The sequence below is a fragment of the Pteropus medius genome, unplaced genomic scaffold (genome assembly GCF_902729225.1).
Source record: "Pteropus medius unplaced genomic scaffold, Ma_sr-lr_union100, whole genome shotgun sequence".
In the NCBI taxonomy this organism is placed as follows: domain Eukaryota; kingdom Metazoa; phylum Chordata; class Mammalia; order Chiroptera; family Pteropodidae; genus Pteropus; species Pteropus medius.
Genome location: NW_024349797.1, coordinates 215,433 through 234,425, shown reverse-complemented (window position 1 = coordinate 234,425; position 18,993 = coordinate 215,433). Strand labels below are relative to the sequence as shown.

Genomic DNA, 18,993 nt, shown 5'->3' with positions numbered 1-18,993 from the left:
ATACAGAGAATATTTTGAGGATTATCAGATTAGAGGGTGGTTGGGGGGTGTGGGTAAAAGAGGGGAAGGATTAAGAAGTACAAATTGGTAGTTACAAAATAGTCATGGGGATATAAAGTATAGCGTAAGGAATGTAGTCAATAATATTGTAATAACCAAGTACAGTTAAGTCAGATGGGTACTAGATTTATCGGGGTGATCACTTTGTAAGTTATATAAATGTCTAGTTACTATGTGGTACACCTGAAACTAATATAATACTGTATGTCAACTATAATTGAAAAATTAAAAATATTAAAATTTAAAAAAGAACATTTGATATTTATGACTTCATTTGAGATCAGCAAATCAGGTATTAATAGTCTTTCCTCCATATCTACTTCATTTCACTCTTCCATGAGGTCTATTTTTTAATTTCTGTCTCTCCTGACTGTACATTTATTGAGAGCAGAGACCATGTCTACTTATCTTTGCATCTATATCTGTAGTATCTAGCTCTGGGCTCTGTACGTGGTGGCATCTAATGGATATGTATAAAACTGAATTTCTATTTTACAGATGAAAAAATTGAGGTCCAGAGTATTGAATGGATTGCTTCAGAACACAATATTAGAAGCCCAAAGTCTAGTGGCCTCCAGAACAGTCTCAGCCCTCCAAGTATCTTTGCCAGAGGATGTAGATGAGTAAGCAAGAAAGACAGATTATTAAAACTTTCATTTCCTTGGGAGTTGACTCAGTTATCTCAGCTGCCTTACATTTAAACTTGATGGGAGAGAAAGGAAAAAGAGGTCGAGGGAGGTACTTCCTTTTAAAAAACCTTTCTGCTATACAGCAGGAAGCAGTCAGAGACACCTGCAAGCTGGGGCTTTTGGTTCTACCACTTATCAAATGACCTGGGCAAGTCACTTTGCTTCTGCGTGCCCATCCTCCCAGGGCCATACGAGGGCTAAATGAGAAAAGGTAGGAGAGAGCCCTTTATAGATGGTAGATCTCTAGATGGTGTGGGTCATTCCTGCTTGACTTGGGGATAAAGCCTCCTGTGTATCTTTAGGATAGTCTGGAAAGGGTTCCCAGAGTGCAGAACTGTCCCAGAGAGCTAGGTCTTGCAGGATAGGTAGGAATTCACTAGGCAGAGGAAGTTATATTTGCATGAAGTGATGGAATTATAACAGGGTGATTATGAAGAGACAGATATTTGTCAGAGCCTTCATATTTATGCTGTATAGGCCGTACTTGGCTGTCTGATTTCAGGGGTACCAACCAAGAAGGCTCTTTGAAATCACAACCTCTTCAGATTCCTTTTCCTTGATTTGCTGGTAGTGTTCATTCCTCTGTTAGCTCCATTACTTCAGAGCTAGAAGAGAACTTGACAAACAATCTGGTGCCACCCTCTGCCCCAAGGTAGATATGGATTGGCTGTTAGTAGACTCAGCATCTGTAGCAATCCTATCCCGTGGAAAGGCTGCTTATCCAAACCACAGACCTTGGGAGCTTTGAGAACCAGGACCACTACTTTCAAAGCCAATCACTGGAAGGAACCCAGGTGTATAATGTTAAAGGTTTGAGGGTTTACCTGAATAAACTGCTATTATTTTATTTTCATCTGTCCTTCCCTTTTCACCTACCCATACTAATGACCTGTCACAGCCTTAAAAGAAAGTTAACAGCCAGGATAGAAGAGCAGGTAAGTGAGGGGGTAGAGGAAGGGTGAGAAACTGTAATGCATTAGCTGATCCAGGTGTAGTTCATGAGGCCCACAGATGGTGTGCCCTGTGCATGTGGAGCTGTGGGGAGGAGGGTAGGGAAGAGAGGGGTCATTGTTGGAGTGATTGGAGTGACAGGACAAGTGTGGGTTATTATTAGGAACACAGGACATATATTTCCAACCAGTGGCTTAAATTAGGGGTGGAACAGTCAATACCTAGCCAGATACCTGAAACATGTACAGTGATTATTCCGAACCCAGCTCACTCAGTACGGGCTTGTGAGCAGGCTGCCTCAGGCGGCAGCAGCATCTTTGATGCTTGCTCAAGCGTATGCTGCAATTCTGTTTTTGAGGTGCACATCATTCTAGGAAGGAAGGAAGGAAGGAAGGAAGGAAGGAAGGGAGGGAAAGAGGGAGGGAAGGCGGGAGGGAGGGAATTGGGAGAGAGACAGTGCAGGCAAATGGGAGTGAACGGGATGCTGATATCAAAACCTAAGCTCAGACAAAGCTCCTCAGAGGTTTTCTAATCTCGCACTTCCAGCCTCATGTCTGAATGAGGAAATGGTTCCATTTAAGTATGAGAAAAATTCTGCTTATGACATGCCAGAGGTCCAGATGTGGAGCATGGGAATCTAAACATTAAGAGGCAAAGAATCAACGCAGACTCCCAACACTGATTCAGGGGGCAGTGGAGAGGGGTGCGAGTTACCAGTCAGGAATGGTAACATGGATGTGGGATTGAGTGCAAACCTCAGCCTCTCTCTGCACTTTCCTCTGGCCCAGACAGCCGCCCTCAGTATATTCTCCACACTTGAAGAGAACCTCCGGACTAGATATTATCTGAGCTGGAGGCTACTCTGCTTCTGAAGTGGGCTGGAGGGGGTTGGCCAGGTTCTGGGTTTGCAGGGCTGTCAGGCTACTCAGCCTCTCTGAATTTAGAGCAAAGAAAAAAAAGGGTGAGGTTGAAGGCTGGACAGGACTGCCCCAGGTGTTACTCTTTGGCACATCACCACTGGGCCCCTGGTGGGGTTATCATCGAAGGGTAGGAGGCAGTCTGCCTCTCCCAATCCAGTGAAGTTCCGAAAGGGAGCTGCTACACTGCAGTGAATTTTGCAGATCTAAATGGCTCCTGCTCCCTCTGCCCACAGCACCAAGCCTGTTCCCTCCTAAAAGTAGAGAGACCTTGGCCCGCAGCATAAGCTGTCCCCTCCTGGCAGGAACTAGAGCGGAGGCCTTGGCCCATGGCACCAAGCCTGTCCTCTCCAAACAGGAAGTAGAGTGGAGACCTTGGCTTATGTAACCAAACCCATCCTCTTTTAACAGAAAGTAGAGTGAAGACCTTGGCCGACAGCACCAAGCCATGCCCCTCCTAACAAAAAATAAGTGGAAACCTTGACCCAAGCACTAAGCCTGTTTCTTTCTTAAAAAAAACTAGACTGAACACCTTGGACCACAGATGCCAGGCCGTGTCTGTCGTCATGGAACTCGCTTTGCTTCAATGGCAGCAGCTTCTGCACTTTTGCTGCATTGCGGGTGTCAGGCCACATTTGTCAAGAGAAAATGGCTTTACTGTGGCCGGCAGCACTCGTCACACTTTTGGCACATTGAGGATGTCAGGCTGTGTCTGTGGTTGGGAGCACGCTTTACAGTAGCGGCTGTTGAACTTTCGTCACACTGCGAATGACAGGCCGTATCTGTCATTAGGGAACTTGCTTTTCGGCAGTGGCAGCAACTGCTGCCCTTTTGAAGTCCTGTGAATGTCAGGCAGTGTCTGTTGTTCAGAAACATGCTTTTCGGCAGTGGCTGCCACACTTCTGCTTCATTGTGTTCCGTGAGCCAAGGCCTCCACTCTGCTTCTTGTTAGGAGGGGCAGCTGGTACTGTGGTCCAAGGTCTCCACTTTCTTGAGGAGGGGACAGCCTTGGTGCTATGGGCCAAGGTTTCCACTCTGGTTCTGGAGGAATGTATTCCTGCACATAAACTGGGCAGATCTTGGATTCTGTTCCAACTCATACCACTCCTGTAACTTAATGGCTCTGGGCCCCACTTTTTACACAAAGGGCTTATTAAAAGGCCTAGCATTCAGGGTTTGGGTGCAGATGAAAAGGGAAAGGCATGAGAAGTACTTGGCCCAGGTCTGACACACTGATGTCCCCAAGTTTTATTGGTTATTTTGGCTGTTATTCCCTTGCAATCCCAGTGTGTCCTTCAACAAAGACAAAGCCAGTAGACACCACGGACCTGGCGAGAAAATTTGGCTTAACACAAAACCAACCCTCTTGGGGGAAATAGATTCCAAGTGGGAAAAGCTTGGGAATCAAAGGCAGTTAACTCATGACTTGGTCTATCTCTTGTTTCTACTCACTATTGTGTTCTCAGACTGACTAACTTCTCAGAGCCTCAGTTTCCTTATTAGTAAAGTTGTTAAAAAGAATACCTACCCGAGACTGGGCAAAATGGTATAGATGATAGAGGCTTTGTTTATTCCCTCTTGGGACCAAATCAAAGTTGTGACGGAAACACGGAGCAAACAGCAAGCAGAATTGCCTGGGGTCTGGATGAACGAAAACCTTAAAACTAAGGAGAGAAATAAGAAATCACCCGGCAACGGTAGGAGGAAGGAGGGGGTAAACATGTGAGGTGGCCCTGTCCTGAGCAGCTGAGTAGGACAGAGGCTACAGAAGCTGCAGCCAGCAGCTATAGACATTCCTCTTAAAGGGGCTGTGTCCAAGACTGGACTTTCGCAGTGAGGGACTTGCTTGCTCTGAGCATCAGTGCTGGGTGGGCTGCTTGGGGAGCACCAGGGACCTATAGGGGGACACTGAGTTGTTGGGGCAAGGGCTGGAGGCAAAACTTTCTCCTGAGCAGAAGGGCTAGTGGTATCCGTTATTCCTCTGTTGAATCCTCCTCACTCCCAGTGTGCAAGTGCAGTTTCACCAGAGCTGAGACGTTATCAAACTGGATAACAGAAGTAACTCTACCCAGAGGATTCCCTGAAACTTCACCTCCCTCAACTCGCATCCCTACCCAAGCCACATCCAATTGTGTCCTCAGTGAGTCCTGTACCATTTGCTGAGCAGCTCCAAGACCCACTCTAGTGGCAGCTGACCTCAGTTTCTGGTGTGGCTTCTTGAGGCAACTATAAGCACAGCATCTGTGGATTTCTTGCTGAATCTTAACAGGTGGCCCCGGAAGGGCACTGGCTGGGGCTAAACTTGGCCTTCAGCTGAACCCCTCTCAGGATTGTGCCACTGGACACCTACCACACAAAGCCACACTAATAAGACCGGGAGACTTAAGAGCTTTGCTTAGTACATAGAAACAGACACAGTAAAGTCAAAGTGGGAAGACAAGCAGAAACCATATGAAAGAACAGAACAGAGATCTGGGAAAATGGAGTCAAGTAATCTAACAGATGCCGAGTTCAAAACACTGGTTATAAAGATGCTCAGGGAAATTAAGGGAAGTGTAGATGAACTCAGTGAGAGCTTAAAGAGATAAAAAGCAGAAAAATGGAAATGGAAATTATAAAAGGGAATCAGTCAGAAATGAAGACTACATTAACTTAGGTGAAGAGCATATTAGAGAGAATCAACAGGATAGAGGAAGAATAGGATTGAACCATTGATACAGAGGATAGCGAAGCCAAAGACACCCAATCAGAAGGGCAAGAAAAAAGAATATAATAACAATTTATAGAGCTTATGGGACAAAATTAAATGTAAAAACATCCATGTCATAGGGGTACCTGAAGGAGAAGAGGCAGAACAAGAAGTTGAAACCTATTTGAAGAAATAACGATAGAAAACTTCCCTAACCTGGTGAAAGAAATAGACATACAACCCCATGAAGTTCAGAGTACCAAAAAAATGAACCCAAATAGTCCCACACCAAGACATATCATAATTAAAATGCCAAACGTTAAATACAAAGGGAGAATCTTAAAAGCAACAAGAGAAAGACAGTTAGTTACTTATAAGGGAGCACCCCTAAGATTTCTCAAAAGAAACTTTGCAGGACAGAAGGGCTTGGCACAAAATATTCAAAGTGATAAAAACCCAGGATCTACAACCAAGACTACTTTATCCAGCAAAACTCCATTTAGAGCCGAAAGATAAAGAGCTTCTCAGACAAAAATAAGTTAAAGCAATTCATCAAACACCAAGCCGGTATTTCAAGAAATGTTGGACGGATTTCTTTAAGAAGAAAAAAACATGTATCAAAAACAGGAATAAAGAATGGTAACAAGTACATATCTATCAAGTACCTCAAACGGAAAAGAATTAAGTGCTCCAACCAAAAGATAGAGTGGCTGAATGGATAAGAAAACAAGACCCCTACATATTCTGCCTGCAAGAGACTCACTTCAGATTAAAAGACACAAAGACTGAAAGGAAGGGGATGGAAAAAGATATTGCCTTGATGGACCTAGAGGGTATTGCACTGAATGAGGTAAGTCAGATAGAGAAGGACAAATACCACATAATTTCATGTACATGTGGAATCTAAAGAACAAACTAGCAACAACAAAAACGGGAACTCATAGATACAGAGAATATTTTGAGGGCGACTAGACCGGAGGTGTTGTGAGGATGGTGAAAAGGAGCAAAGGGATTAAGAAGTAGAAATGGATAGTTACAAAATAGTCATGGAACTATGAAGTGTAACATAAGGAAAATAGTCAACTATGTTGTAATAAATATGTAAGGGGAAGTGAGGTACTAGATTTAGTGGGGTGACCACTGTGAGTTATAGAGATCTCTAATCACTATGCTGTACAACTGAAACTGATATATTATTGTATGCCAACTATAATTGAAAAAAAAACTCATTGAATTGTACAATGTAAATGCACAACTAATTGTCTATTATATTTCAGTAAAGCTAGAAAAAAAAAAAAGAATGCCTACCTTACAGAATTTTTTGAGGGCCCAAAGAGGCAATATAATCACTTCTGCCCTTCTTGAGGGCTCATTATGCTGCAGGCACTGCTGCCCATGTATTACCTCACTTAATCATTAAAACCACTTTAGATCACAGGCATTTACATATGTCCAAACTAATCGAATTGCACACACTAAGTATGTGCAGTTCTTTGTAGTTCTCAGTTATACCCCAACAAAGCTATTACAAATACTTTAGGAAGTAGGTATGATTTTTTTTTAAATCTCCATATGGCAGTTGAGGAAACTGAGGCTTAGCAGAGAGGTTAAGTAAATTATCCTAGGCCACAGAGAAAGTCATAGCAGACCTGGAATTCAAACCCAGGCAGTGTGAGTACAAAGTCTATATTCTTAAGAAGTACACCAGTGCCTCTATGCAAAACTGTTTGGGGAACACTGTTTAAAGTTTGGTTGTTAGTATAATCTGTGGCATAGTTGACAGGTCAGTGGCATTGTCTCTGTACTCTAAATAAGAGCATGTGGATTAGCTCCTAACCTACTGCCTGGTACTTAAGCTCTGTCATGCTGCCATCCCTGGCCCTTGTCCCCAAGAGAGGACATGACACAAAAGAAAGAATATCAATTCCATCACATATGGAGCTACTCGCGGAGGGGGGATGGGCTGGGATCTGGGGGTTAAAGGTAGGTAATAAAATAATAGAGACCTATCACACAGCTGCAAGCAATTGCACCTGACCTGGGCATCAATAAGATACAAGGCAAGCACTCAAATTGAGATTTCCTTCACCTTTAGTAAAACAGGAAACAATATAGTTTCCCTGATGTCCCACTGGCCTGACAGACCACCCTCTGGGGCTCCCACTGACCTTAAATAGGGCTTCATTGATAATCCGAAGGGCACGTAAATGTCCTAAAGGTCTAACTTGTATCAGGAGATTCATGTCTCATGTCTGTGAGCAAAAGTTTTACAAGCTTCACAACTTCAACTACACAAGGCAGAGCCATTTAAAAAGGTTTCTATGGCCAGAAATCTAGAAAGCCAAGTGCTAAAAACAGGGAGTATTTTATCATTTGGACTTAAATGTTTTCTGATCATTATGGTGACCTTAGTCACTTTATGGAGTTAATGCTTTCAGTGACTCAACTGTTACTACTTAACAGTTCTTGCCTGAACTCCAGAGCTACATAATCAACGGCCTGCCTGACATTTCCACTTGGGTGTGGAATAGTGACCTCAAACTTAGCGTGCCTAACAGCTGCTGAGATGCTCCCCCATTCTCCATCAATGACAGTGCTATGCTTCTCGTTGCTCAGCCCTCAAAACATGGTGTCATTCTTGTCTCCTCTCTTTCTTTCATACCCCTTCTGATCCATCTGTGAAGCTAGTTGCTCTACCCTCAAAATATTTCTAAAATTTTGACCACCTTTCACCACATCCATTGTTGCCTCCCTGGTCTAACCTGCTGTTTGTTGTCTCTTGCCAGGATTATTGAAGAGCTTCCTCATCTCACACCCCTGCCCTTATTTTCTGCAGTCCATGGTGAATCTAGCAGCCTGAATGGTCCTGTTTCAAAGTCAGCCAGATCACAACACTCTTCTGCTGAAAACCCTTAAATGGCTCCCTTCTCATTCAAAGTAGAAGTCAAAGTTCTCCTCTGACTCGAAAGTCCCACGTGATCTGGCCCCCTGTTCCTCTCCAACATCTTAGTACCTCGTAACTCTCATTCCCACTAGGTCGGCTTCCTTGCTCTTTTATTGCCTGCATAGGCACATTCCTACCTCAGGGCCTTTGCCCTGTTGTCTCCTCTGCCTGCATGCTCTTGCCCCATATCTGTATGGCTGGTTTCCTCAGTTCCTTCAGATCTTTATTTCAAAAATCACCTTGTTAAGCAGGACTTCTCCGGCCACTCTGAAATGTATTCCCTTCCAACATTTCATCCACCCCCGGCTTGCTTTTTCTTTTTAGCATATATCATGTATTTTAATATTATATCATGTATTTTACTTGCTTATCTCTAATTTACTTGCTTATCTATTGATTCTCCCCTATTAGAAGATGAGATTTATGAAGAGATTTTTGTCTATTTTATTCACTACTGTATCTCTAGTGCCTTGAACAGCACTGGAAACATAGTAGACACATGTATAAATATTTAGGGATTTAATGAATGAATGGAATAAAAACCAAGAGACTCAGAATTAGCTGTGGACCTTTAGCAAGTCATCTACCTTCCCTAGGCTTTGATTTCTTTGCGTGTTAAATTGAGTATTTGCTCTAGATAGTTCTAAGGTTCCCTGAAGCTGAGATGCAGATATCCCTGAATTAACTTTTAGAATTGGAAGCAGTTGTGCGGCCAGAAAAGGTGTAAAGAAGGTCCTGGTTAAGATTTGTGTTTAAATTCTAGTGATATCACTTGTCTGGGTCTAGGTTTTCACAACAAACTGAAAGAGCTCCACCCAGCGACGACTAAGTTTACTTTCAGCACTTAAAGTGTAAAACTAGAAAATAAGTCATTAAAAAAAAAGAAAAAAAAAGGCCACCATACCCCTCAATACCACATAGTGGCGCAGTTGTCTACCATTGTCTAAGAGGACTTTGCTCTGCCGAGTCCACAACTAAACAGCTCCTGATACTGTAAAACATTTTTCACTGTGAGTTGCTCATTCATCCCATATTACTGGTTTGTCTCAATAACAAATAACGAAAATCTTTAAATTGATTTTTCCACCCCCAGGATAAGAAGGCATAAATCTCAAAAGCAAAACAGTGAGCTGAAGTTTCGGCTAAATCTTTGTCACCAACATCACTTAAAAACCAAACCTCGAAAAGCTGAAAAATAGAAGTCTATGCCGGTGTTAGGTGAGTGAGGCTGCAGCTACACTAAATTACCTCTGAAATTATGTGGCCACATAACCAAGACCGCTCCCTCCAAAAGGCAGGAGGGATAGCGAAAGAATGGACTATTTATATTCCAGGAAAGTTTTATTTGCTTGGAAGAGACATTAAAGACTCTAATAAATAAAAAAGACTGTGAAGAGTGCATGGCATCCAGTAAGCCCTCAATTCATAGTAGCTATTGTTATTGTTGTTATTAATATTATTATTATTATTATCACCCTCCAGTTGTAGTTTTTCCCTCCTTTACTACCTCACCAACTAACAATAAGGCTTTACACTTATTTCATCATTACAAAAACTAAAAATGATTTTTGGGTTATTCAATTACAAAACTATTACATGGTTATTTTAGCTATATAGAAAATTTCAAAAAGTAAAATAAAGGAAATCTAAATTACTCATACTCTACTACTCAGCTCATAAATAACAAATAAAATAAAAAGATTTAGAGACTATACAAACACACACACATACATATTTGTGGTCATATTGTATGAAGCGGTTTTTTACTTTTTCATTTATGCACATTTCCATAGTATTAAAAATTTTCATGATCATTATTAACAATACTTTCTTATTAAGAGAATCAGTACATTTTAATGGTAGAAAGTACTTGGTATGACAGAAAAAAAAAAGCCACTTCCTAATCTCATCATCCTTCCTCTCTCTTTCCTCCTCCCTCCCTTCTCTTTTCTTTCCTTTCATTCACCTCTATTTTTATTTTTTAGGCAAAGCAACCCTTAGTTGACTTCAAAGACTGCAAGGACCTTGTCAGTTTACGATCCCTTATTTTTTTTAGTTTTTATTACCTATAGCACCTGGTATTCCTAGGTGGTCTCCCATCCAAGTCCTAACCAGGCCCGATCTTGCTTAGCTTCCAAGACTTAGACGAGATCAGGCTTGTTCAGGATAGCATGGCTGTAGACTCCCTTCTTTCTATTTTACACCTATTTAAAGATGAGAAAACTGAGGTTCAAACAGGTAACTTGACCAAAGTCACATGGTTTTTAATGGATAGAGCCAAGATAAATCATGATCTTCAGACATAAGTCTAGTGCCAAGCTACATCACCGACTGCTATAAAATTCTCCCTGATTTATGCTATACTTTTCACCGGGGTAGAGACAATGGTCCTTTTTGGAGTGACATTTATTGACCCCCCCCACTCAAGAACTTAATAGTAGTGAAATCTTGGTAATTCCACCTGGCTTTCAAAATCTTTTGCAATCTGCCTTGCTTTTATTTAGTTAATTTTATTTCCCATCATTCCCTTTTTGCACTCTCTCCTCAGGCTGATATTTTTATAATTGCTAACGATTACATTAATTTCCATTTCCACACTTTCTATTCTCTATTGATCAAGTCGTATACATCCTTCAATGTCCAACTTACACACTTCTTTATGCATTTCTCATCTATTCTAGTCCTCAATGATAGTAACATTTGATCACCCTAGAGCCCTGCTCAAAAGCTGTCAGCAATAACCTTTTATCTGTTAGACAAAACCCGGACTTCTTAACTAGGTATTCAAGTTAGCCATTTAGTCACAAATACGTACCGAAAGCCGCTTACGTGCTAGGCACTCTCAAAGTGCTGAGGGAACTGTAGAGGACCAGACAGACGGGTCCCTGCCCTTATGATAAACAAATTGGACATTAAATAATTACAAATAATCAAGTAAATAATTATTAGTATGAATCAAGTGATTACAAGGCCCTTTACAATCCAGTTTCAAACTATCTTTTCTGTTCTTCTCATCCTTTTACTCCATCCAGTGGAGATGGGTTTACTCAAGCTTTCCCACCTCTATGACTGTGGCCATACCCTCTGTCCTCTCCTGGACACAGATTCTTCCCTGCTCCACTATGTACCCCTCCAGGACCAGCTTTGGCTCTGCTTCTTCCATGAAATCCTGCTAGACAACATTAGCCTAAAGAATCTTCCCTCATTTGAATTCCAAGTACTTATTCATTCAATAAATATTTACTGAATGACTTCTTGAAATGTTTGGTGAATTACTCTTCATGAGATCCTAAACACATGCTATGGTATTAAAGATTTAAATTATATGGCGAGTTAGATTTTTTCCTACTGAAAGAGATCAAGGATTTTTTCCCCTTCTCCTCTGGGTGGGGGAGGAGTGGAGAGCCACAAAACTATGCACTAACACATCCAAAATTACCCATAAGCAAAATGATAATAAAAATTGCCCAAAATTTTTATTAAGAAAATCTTTTCTTGTGGTCTTTTTAAAAGCACAAAGTGCCTCTATTCCCACCATTCTGTTCTCTTCTGCTTGGGGGTGGAATAGTTTTGCTTTAAACAAAATCTAGAGAATTGACTCAAAGACTCATTCATATCTTTTCCAGTTCACAGATCCCATGTACAAGAAGAATTTGAACATTGTTTTAGAATGTTCAGAAGTCCTTTCTCAAGATCTACACTGGATGCTCTTCGGAGCAGCACTCTCATCGCTCTTCCACAAGCTCTCAAATGTGTGGGTATATACAGTGTATGTCCAGCCTACATTAGCATACGAGATCTTCCAATCTCCCCCCTCACTTCGGATGAGCACGCTGCACTATGGTCATAAGCACTTCCCCAAGATCTTGCAGCCGCTGGCAGGACAGCCAAAGATGCCTGCCCTTTTCTTTCCAAATTGCCCAACCGTCTCCAGTTTGTCCAACAATTAACCCCGAACTAAAACAAACAAACAAAAAATACTCAGTGAAGCACAAACTCTTGCTAAATAAATCATATCGATTCCTATTACTAAAGGGGAAAAGGTAAGGAAGGCAGTTTGGTAGAGATCGGGCTAAATCTTTCAGCATTGGCTTGTTTTGAAACGAACGTCAGGAAACTTTCTCATTGGAAAGCTACATTACTATGACAGGATCAACGCACATAAGAAATCTTAGGGGCCACCTAGCTCATTTTTTCTTAATGTTTGAGAAACGGAGAATAACAAGGTATATAAAAAGATCAGCCCTTGATCATGAACTGCAGCATCGCCTTGTATGTATATTCTACTTTGGTTCTTAATCTGACGTCTATAGAGGTCACCATGACCTGAGATGCAATTCATCCAGGAGAAAGAAAATCACAATTGTGGAAAATCTGTCTCTTCAGAGACAACAAACCCACTTCACCGACAGCGTTCCCAACCTGTTTGAAACCCTTGTGAGATGGTCTCTCGTCTTTCTGAATTTAAAAACCAGTGCTGGAATCTCTTCTTACAGGAACCCAGGAAAGGGCGGGCTGTGTTGCAGTCTTCATGAAGGCGAGAGCTGTAGTTTTAAAGAGTTTTTCTAAAGAACTTTCCAATGGGCCTAAAGACCTTAAATAGTAAATGAAAGGTTACGAAGGTGGGATACGGTGGTGCAATTCAGCTGGGTAGGAGCGGAAGCTGATCCACCTGGACTGGGGCAAAGGCAGATCCAATAGAGGGGAGAATCCAACTCTTAGAGGGAGCTGGAAAAGAGAGTTCTCCGGGGATGCAACCTTACTCCCTTCTCTTTTGCTCACTTTCAAAGGCTCACTTTAGAATGAAAAACACCGGTGCTGCCCAACGGAGACCCTACTCACCCATGGAAAACAAAGGGAATGGCTTCCTCCAGCCTTTTAGGTCTGAATGAAATCTCCGGTTTACCTTTTAAGATCCACCTATCCCTCTTCCTGCACCCAATGAGGCCACAGCCTCCTCGTGACGGGAGGTGCTAAACTCTCCCAGGAAATGGACAGGTACCTCGGGCCAATGGTTGAAGCTGCGGAGAGCCAATGGGAAAGAGAACTGCGTGACCTGGGGTTAGAGAATGAGAGAGCCCGCAAAAGAGGGGGAAAAGCGGGAGGGCGGACGACGTAGGCGCAGGAGGTGGAGAGGGGCGGGCCAGATAGCCGGCGGGGCAGCCCCAACCACGGCGCGGGGAACCTGAGGACTGGTCGGCGGCGGCCAATGGGTAGGCGGGTTGGCGCGGGGGTGGGCCGGGCACCAGGAAGCCCCTCCCCTTCGGGTCCGCAGGGCTAGGGCGGAGCCAGGCTCGCGTCAGGTGGTCCTGGGCGGGCGGGCGGGCGGGGCTGGGGGCGGGGCGCGGCGCTGAGAGGGGAGCGGCCGCGGGCGGGCGGCGGCGAGCACCGGCTGCGCGAGCAGGTATCTGCGGCGAAGGTAGCCAGGCCGCCCCCGGGGGCGAGCGCGCAGGCTGGGGCTCCGGCGCGCCGCGCCCCCATGCTGCGGTGAGGACTCGCGCCCCGTGCACTGGTCTCCGCGCCGCGCCAGCCGCAGGCAGCCGGCTCTCCTCGCCAGCCCGGGCCCTACCTGCGGCCGCCGTCGGGGGAGGGGATCCCCCCAGCTCTGCGGAGCCGCATGAACAATAGGCGGCGGCGGCTCCTGCGGGCGGCGGCAGCCCCGCACCCTATGGATCGGCCGCTCCATGGAGCCCTCCAGAGCGCTTCTCGGCTGCCTGGCGAGCGCCGCCGCTGCCGCCCCGCCGGGGGAGGACGGAGCGGGGGCCGGAGCCGGGGAGGAGGAGGAAGAGGAAGAGGAGGAGGCGGCGGTGGCCCCCGGGGAGCTGGGCTCCGGCTCGCCTCTACCCTACTGGACCGCGGTGTTCGAGTACGAGGCGGCGGGCGAGGACGAGCTGACCCTGCGGCTGGGCGACGTGGTGGAGGTGCTGTCCAAGGACTCGCAGGTGTCCGGCGACGAGGGATGGTGGACCGGGCAGCTGAACCAGCGAGTGGGCATTTTCCCCAGCAACTACGTGACCCCGCGCAGCGCCTTCTCCAGCCGCTGCCAGCCGGGCGGCGAGGACCCCAGTTGCTACCTGCCCATTCAGTGTAAGGCGAAAGCGGGGCCCGGGAGCCCGGCGGGGATGGCAGGGAGTGGGGTTCGAGTAGTGGAGCCTGGGGGTGGTCGCAGAGATTCGGGAGCTTTCCCCTAGAGTTAGGTTGGAGGTGGGGAATGAGTGACCTGGGGTAGGTGTGTGCGCGCGCGCTCGGACTGCAGGGGCTTTGGAGGGTGCAATGGGTAAGATAGAGACGTCGCAGGCCTTGCCTAGAACCTCAGGCGCTTGGGCTTCTTAACCTTCATCAGACCACCTCAGCAGCAACTCCTGATGCCACACCATGAAGCCCCAGCATGAGAATCTCCCCACTTCCCACTCCTCCGCCTCCCCAAACATGGATAGATTTCAGGCAAGCTGGTGGTTTGTCACAATTTTAGTCTGCAAATCAGAGACCTTGCCAGTCCCTTCTATCGCCTGTCCTCGCCCCTTAAAGGCATTTGCTTTGAAGGAGATGGGGGTGTCTCCCTCAGGGTCACAAGTCCCGAAAGCCTGTGTGAACTCGAGGTTGAGGTGTCTTTGAAATGTGTTGATTTCTTGGATCCTTGTATCTCAGAAGTTGTACCTTCAGGAGTCTTATTGAATGATATGCTAAGAAGGGTGTGTGTTGTGTGGAGGGGCAGGTGATGGGTGGAGAAATAATTAGAGAGGGAAAAGTATGTCATTCTATGAGAGATCAGGAGCACAAGGTTCAGTAGCTAAATCCTAGTCCCTTGACACCCAGGATGTTCAGACAATACACTTTCTCCTTTCTTCTCACTCTAGATCCTTACCTATATTTGGTATTTGCTAAATCTCAGGGGCACAATGCCCAGGGGTCACTCCTAGGGCCTTTCTTCCAGTGTCCTGGTTTTCACCAATTCCCAGGAGCCCCCTGTTCCACACCCTGTAATGAAATTTCCTTTGTTTTTTTTTCAAAGGAGTTAAATTGCCATTAAAATTCCTTAATTAACGATGCTAGGTGGTTTCAGAAGATGTGAATAACTCCTGGTACAGTTTACACTATTTTGTGTTTGAGGGCTTCCATAATTTTGTTAAAGAAGTATTAATACATATTTATCCTTGCTTATTCCATATTTTGTATACTTTGCATCTTAGCTGATTTTAAAAAATCATCACCGAGGGCCAACTTTAAACATTTAGTTTTGAAATTTCATTCATAAGTTATCTTCTGGTCCTGTAACTTACTTTCACCAGAACAATTGTTTTATTTTCTTAAGATATCTATTAAATGCCATCACCTAATATCAAAATCATAATCTCTTTCCTCGTTTTTCTACTTTTTTTTTTAATTGGCATTTTGGCTGTCAAATTGATGCTCACATCTTTAGTTCCCTTTGTTTCACTCTCTCATTCAATTTAAAACTTCTTGTTTCTACATTTGATAGTACCTGCAGGTGACAAATTGTTTCTAGGTGTTTCTATTTTTTGGCACTAGTACTGGGAAGGTGAAGGTCAAAGGTCCCAGCACAGTGTCTGAAATAGTGTTGAAGATGAATTTGATCACATATTAAAAGCAATATTGGCCTGCCATGTTAGAAAACAGTGTAGTTTTAAACATATATTAGGTTTCAAGGTTCTTTGGGGTGAAGTTTTGTGATTTTTTTTTTTTCAGGGACAATTAATGGCAGAGCAGAAGATCTGTGTGATGTTAATGTGCAGGGACTCAGTTTCTTTACTATTTTGTACTCCCAGCTATCAGAGCAGTCAGGAGTTATTATGACTTAGGCTGGAAGAACCCATTCACAGAAAGCCAGACATGTCCTCAATGTGCTGCATGAGAAGCTCCTTCTTCATTAGGTGCCCAGGACTTTATTGTAATAGAAATTACCTTGCAAAGAGTAGATTCCTATGTCTAGAACTCATGTGATGAGAAAGTGGGAAGTACCTTGTGCTTGTTGAAAAAATTGACTTGAACATGACATTTGAAGGTCCCGGTAAGTTATTTTATTTAGCATTCCCAGGAATTACAATCTTGACAGAAATGAAATCTTGGTAATTCAGAAAATTTAATTCCAGTCAAAAACCAATTGGAGAGCCTAGTGAAAAATACTGTATTAAATACCCAGGGATAGAGAAATAATAAGATAAGGAGATACTTATAAGTCTCACATGAGGGAGATTGGTGATGTAAATATATAACTTCAGCACAGCGCTTTGATAAAGATGAATGCAGGAAGTTGCTGATAGGTATGCTTCTTATCTGTATGCTAATGCCCACCAGTCCAGTTAGTGTCACTCAGAAAATAAAGGTGATTGACAATCTTGTCTCCAAAGGTTTGGAATGAAGTTGAGCTACTGACAACTTTTCCTTAGTTATCCTTTTGAACTTCCCTTCTGGGGCATGATCTGTGACATTAGATTGTGAACAGAAGACACTAAGTCAAGTAATAATGTTTTGCTTTAGTTTTAAATATGGCTTTTCAAAGTGAAAAATTTGTTTCAAACATTCAAAATAGAAGAGGGAAGAATTACTAAATCTGGTGACAAAGAAAAAATATAATGGTGATATTATAAATCACCTAACATTTATATAGTGCTTTTATCTCCTCCAATGTAGACATTAGAGCATAGCTCTCTGTGGGGCTGACAAATATAAATAACCTAGGAGCTCTCTCATCTTCCTTATTTTAGTGAAAGATGAAAAATATACTGTTCCAAATTTATCATTTTGGGAGATAGATTATCCTAGGTATTTTTTAAAAGTTTCTCTTACAGGATTGTGGTGTCTGTCTTCAAGCAGGGCACAAATTAAGGTTATTACTAATTTGCATTTATTTTTCTTGTACTCGTTAGAAACATGAGGATGTATTCTCATGTACTTCACATTTTTAAATGAGAAGTGTACCATTTATTGACTTGCCCAAAAGCCACCAGAGTGTGCCTATACATTTAATTTCTAAGGATAAAATTGAGAGGGAATAACATCTTGACTCTGAATATGAAAGAAAAACGGTTTTTGTTCCTGAGATTCCTGAAAATGTCCTTCCACAGAAACTGAAAAATGTGATGAATGTGACTTGACCTGATTACTTAAAACCAGGTCTTTACTGGAGCAGGGAGGGAAGGAGAGCCCCACATCCTCTCAGCTGCCACTGAAGGTCTAGTTCCTACCCCAAGAGAATTCTTAGCAGAGAAGGGAAAAGAAAGTAGCTTCCTCCCTTGTCCCCACCCCCCACTGTTCTATCTTCTATCTGCTTGTAAGCTGGGTTCTATACTTTTCCTGAAGGCTGGTCATAATATTTTCTTAACTAAATGTCTAGAACCTGAGAGAGATTATTGCTTTGTCTTCACTGCAGAGGTTTTCTGTCTAGGTTTTCTGACAGCAAAATGCCATCAGAGGAGCTGTCCTTTCAGCACCTTAGTTCAGAAACACATCTTTTCAATCTTCATACACTTAAATAAATATTTAACACCTTTTAACACCTCCTGTGTGTTCACAACTATGCTTCAGACCAGAGGAAAGAAGGCAGGGTACAAAAGAAAATACAACAGTTAATTCTCTTGAGGAGAATTTAGACATTCAGTTAAGGGAATAAGATGTGTGAATGCAAATTTATTAAATAAGTATACATTTTTTCATCACTGTAAAAGCTGGAAGAAAAAGTGAATGTTCCTTCCCCCCATGATCAAGGGGACTCCTAACATAACTTATATATTTCTCCAAGAGGATTTCTGATGTCTCTTTAACATAGGTATATTTTTCTTATTCATGTAGATAAGGCAATAATTAGTAATCAGTCGGGTTTTATTTTAGGACCTAGAAACACTCGAACTGTTTTAATCAGAAAGTGCTCTATCACAGGAAAATTAGGTGTTTACAGAATTATTGGAAGCACAGGGAGAAGGGGCTCTCAGCTGGACCTAGGGGAAAACTTCTAGAACATTGTGGACCTGGCCCACCAGGCAAGCTGCTACTTCTCTGTTTGGGAAGGTACAGAATCAGGAGTTGTCACTGAAGCTGCTGACTTCAAGAACACCCAGTTGTAGTTACAGTCCAGAGATTAGGCAACCACTTGGCCTTGCAACATTCTTCTCCACATCCACAGAATGGTTGGATACTGATGTGCTATTGCAGAAAACCTCACTTCTCCACAGCAGTGCTTGCCAGGAGAGCAAAAAAATGGTCTCCATTTCACTTCTGCCTTCCAAATCTTGTGCATCTCATCAGCAGAATCTAATCTGCATCCAGAACTCCAACTGTCAGGGAGTCTGGGAAATGTAGTTTTTAGCTTTCCGGTCTCTGCAGTACTGAAAGACATGCTAGAAGGATTTTAGAATGGATGCAGATTGCTAGTCTGCAGTACCTGCCACACCATTCGTTCAGGAAGAATGCAGGATGAGGTGATAAGCTTGAACAATTAGAACTTTTGGGGTCAAGATAGGCTATACTTTTTGTATACATAAGGACAGTCCAGCTAACTTTTCCTAAGAGTTTCCTTTGTGCACACTGCCAGTGGCATTGCAAAACATAAATGAATATTAGCCCTAGATAGGATAGAAGCACTGTCACTAAGCAAGACCAGAGTTTGGAGCACCACTAGCTTCTGAGTGGAGAGTGGAGGCATCGTGGGGCTGGCCATGTAAGGAAGGGAACAGCAGTAGGCAATTCCTCTTTTGGTGTTGTCAAAAGCTCAGAAATATATTTTTG

General features: G+C 43.4%; 1 protein-coding gene and 1 long non-coding RNA gene across 3 annotated transcripts in view; one reads left to right on the top strand and one right to left on the bottom strand.

Annotated features, from left to right (window-relative positions):
- LOC120619462 (uncharacterized) overlaps positions 1-13,332 on the bottom strand; it is a 42,245-nt gene extending 28,913 nt beyond the window's left edge. For both annotated transcript variants that reach the window (XR_005657507.1, XR_005657506.1), the window contains exon 1: positions 13,093-13,332. This is a non-coding gene — a long non-coding RNA (uncharacterized LOC120619462). The remainder of the gene's footprint in view (positions 1-13,092) is intronic.
- A 280-nt stretch (positions 13,333-13,612) lies between these two features.
- MAP3K9 (mitogen-activated protein kinase kinase kinase 9) overlaps positions 13,613-18,993 on the top strand; it is a 72,900-nt gene continuing 67,519 nt past the window's right edge. Inside the window, 2 exon segments of the mRNA XM_039883678.1 lie at positions 13,613-14,073; positions 14,075-14,337. Of these exon segments, the coding sequence (XP_039739612.1) occupies positions 13,868-14,073; positions 14,075-14,337 (469 nt within the window). The 5' untranslated portion in view covers positions 13,613-13,867.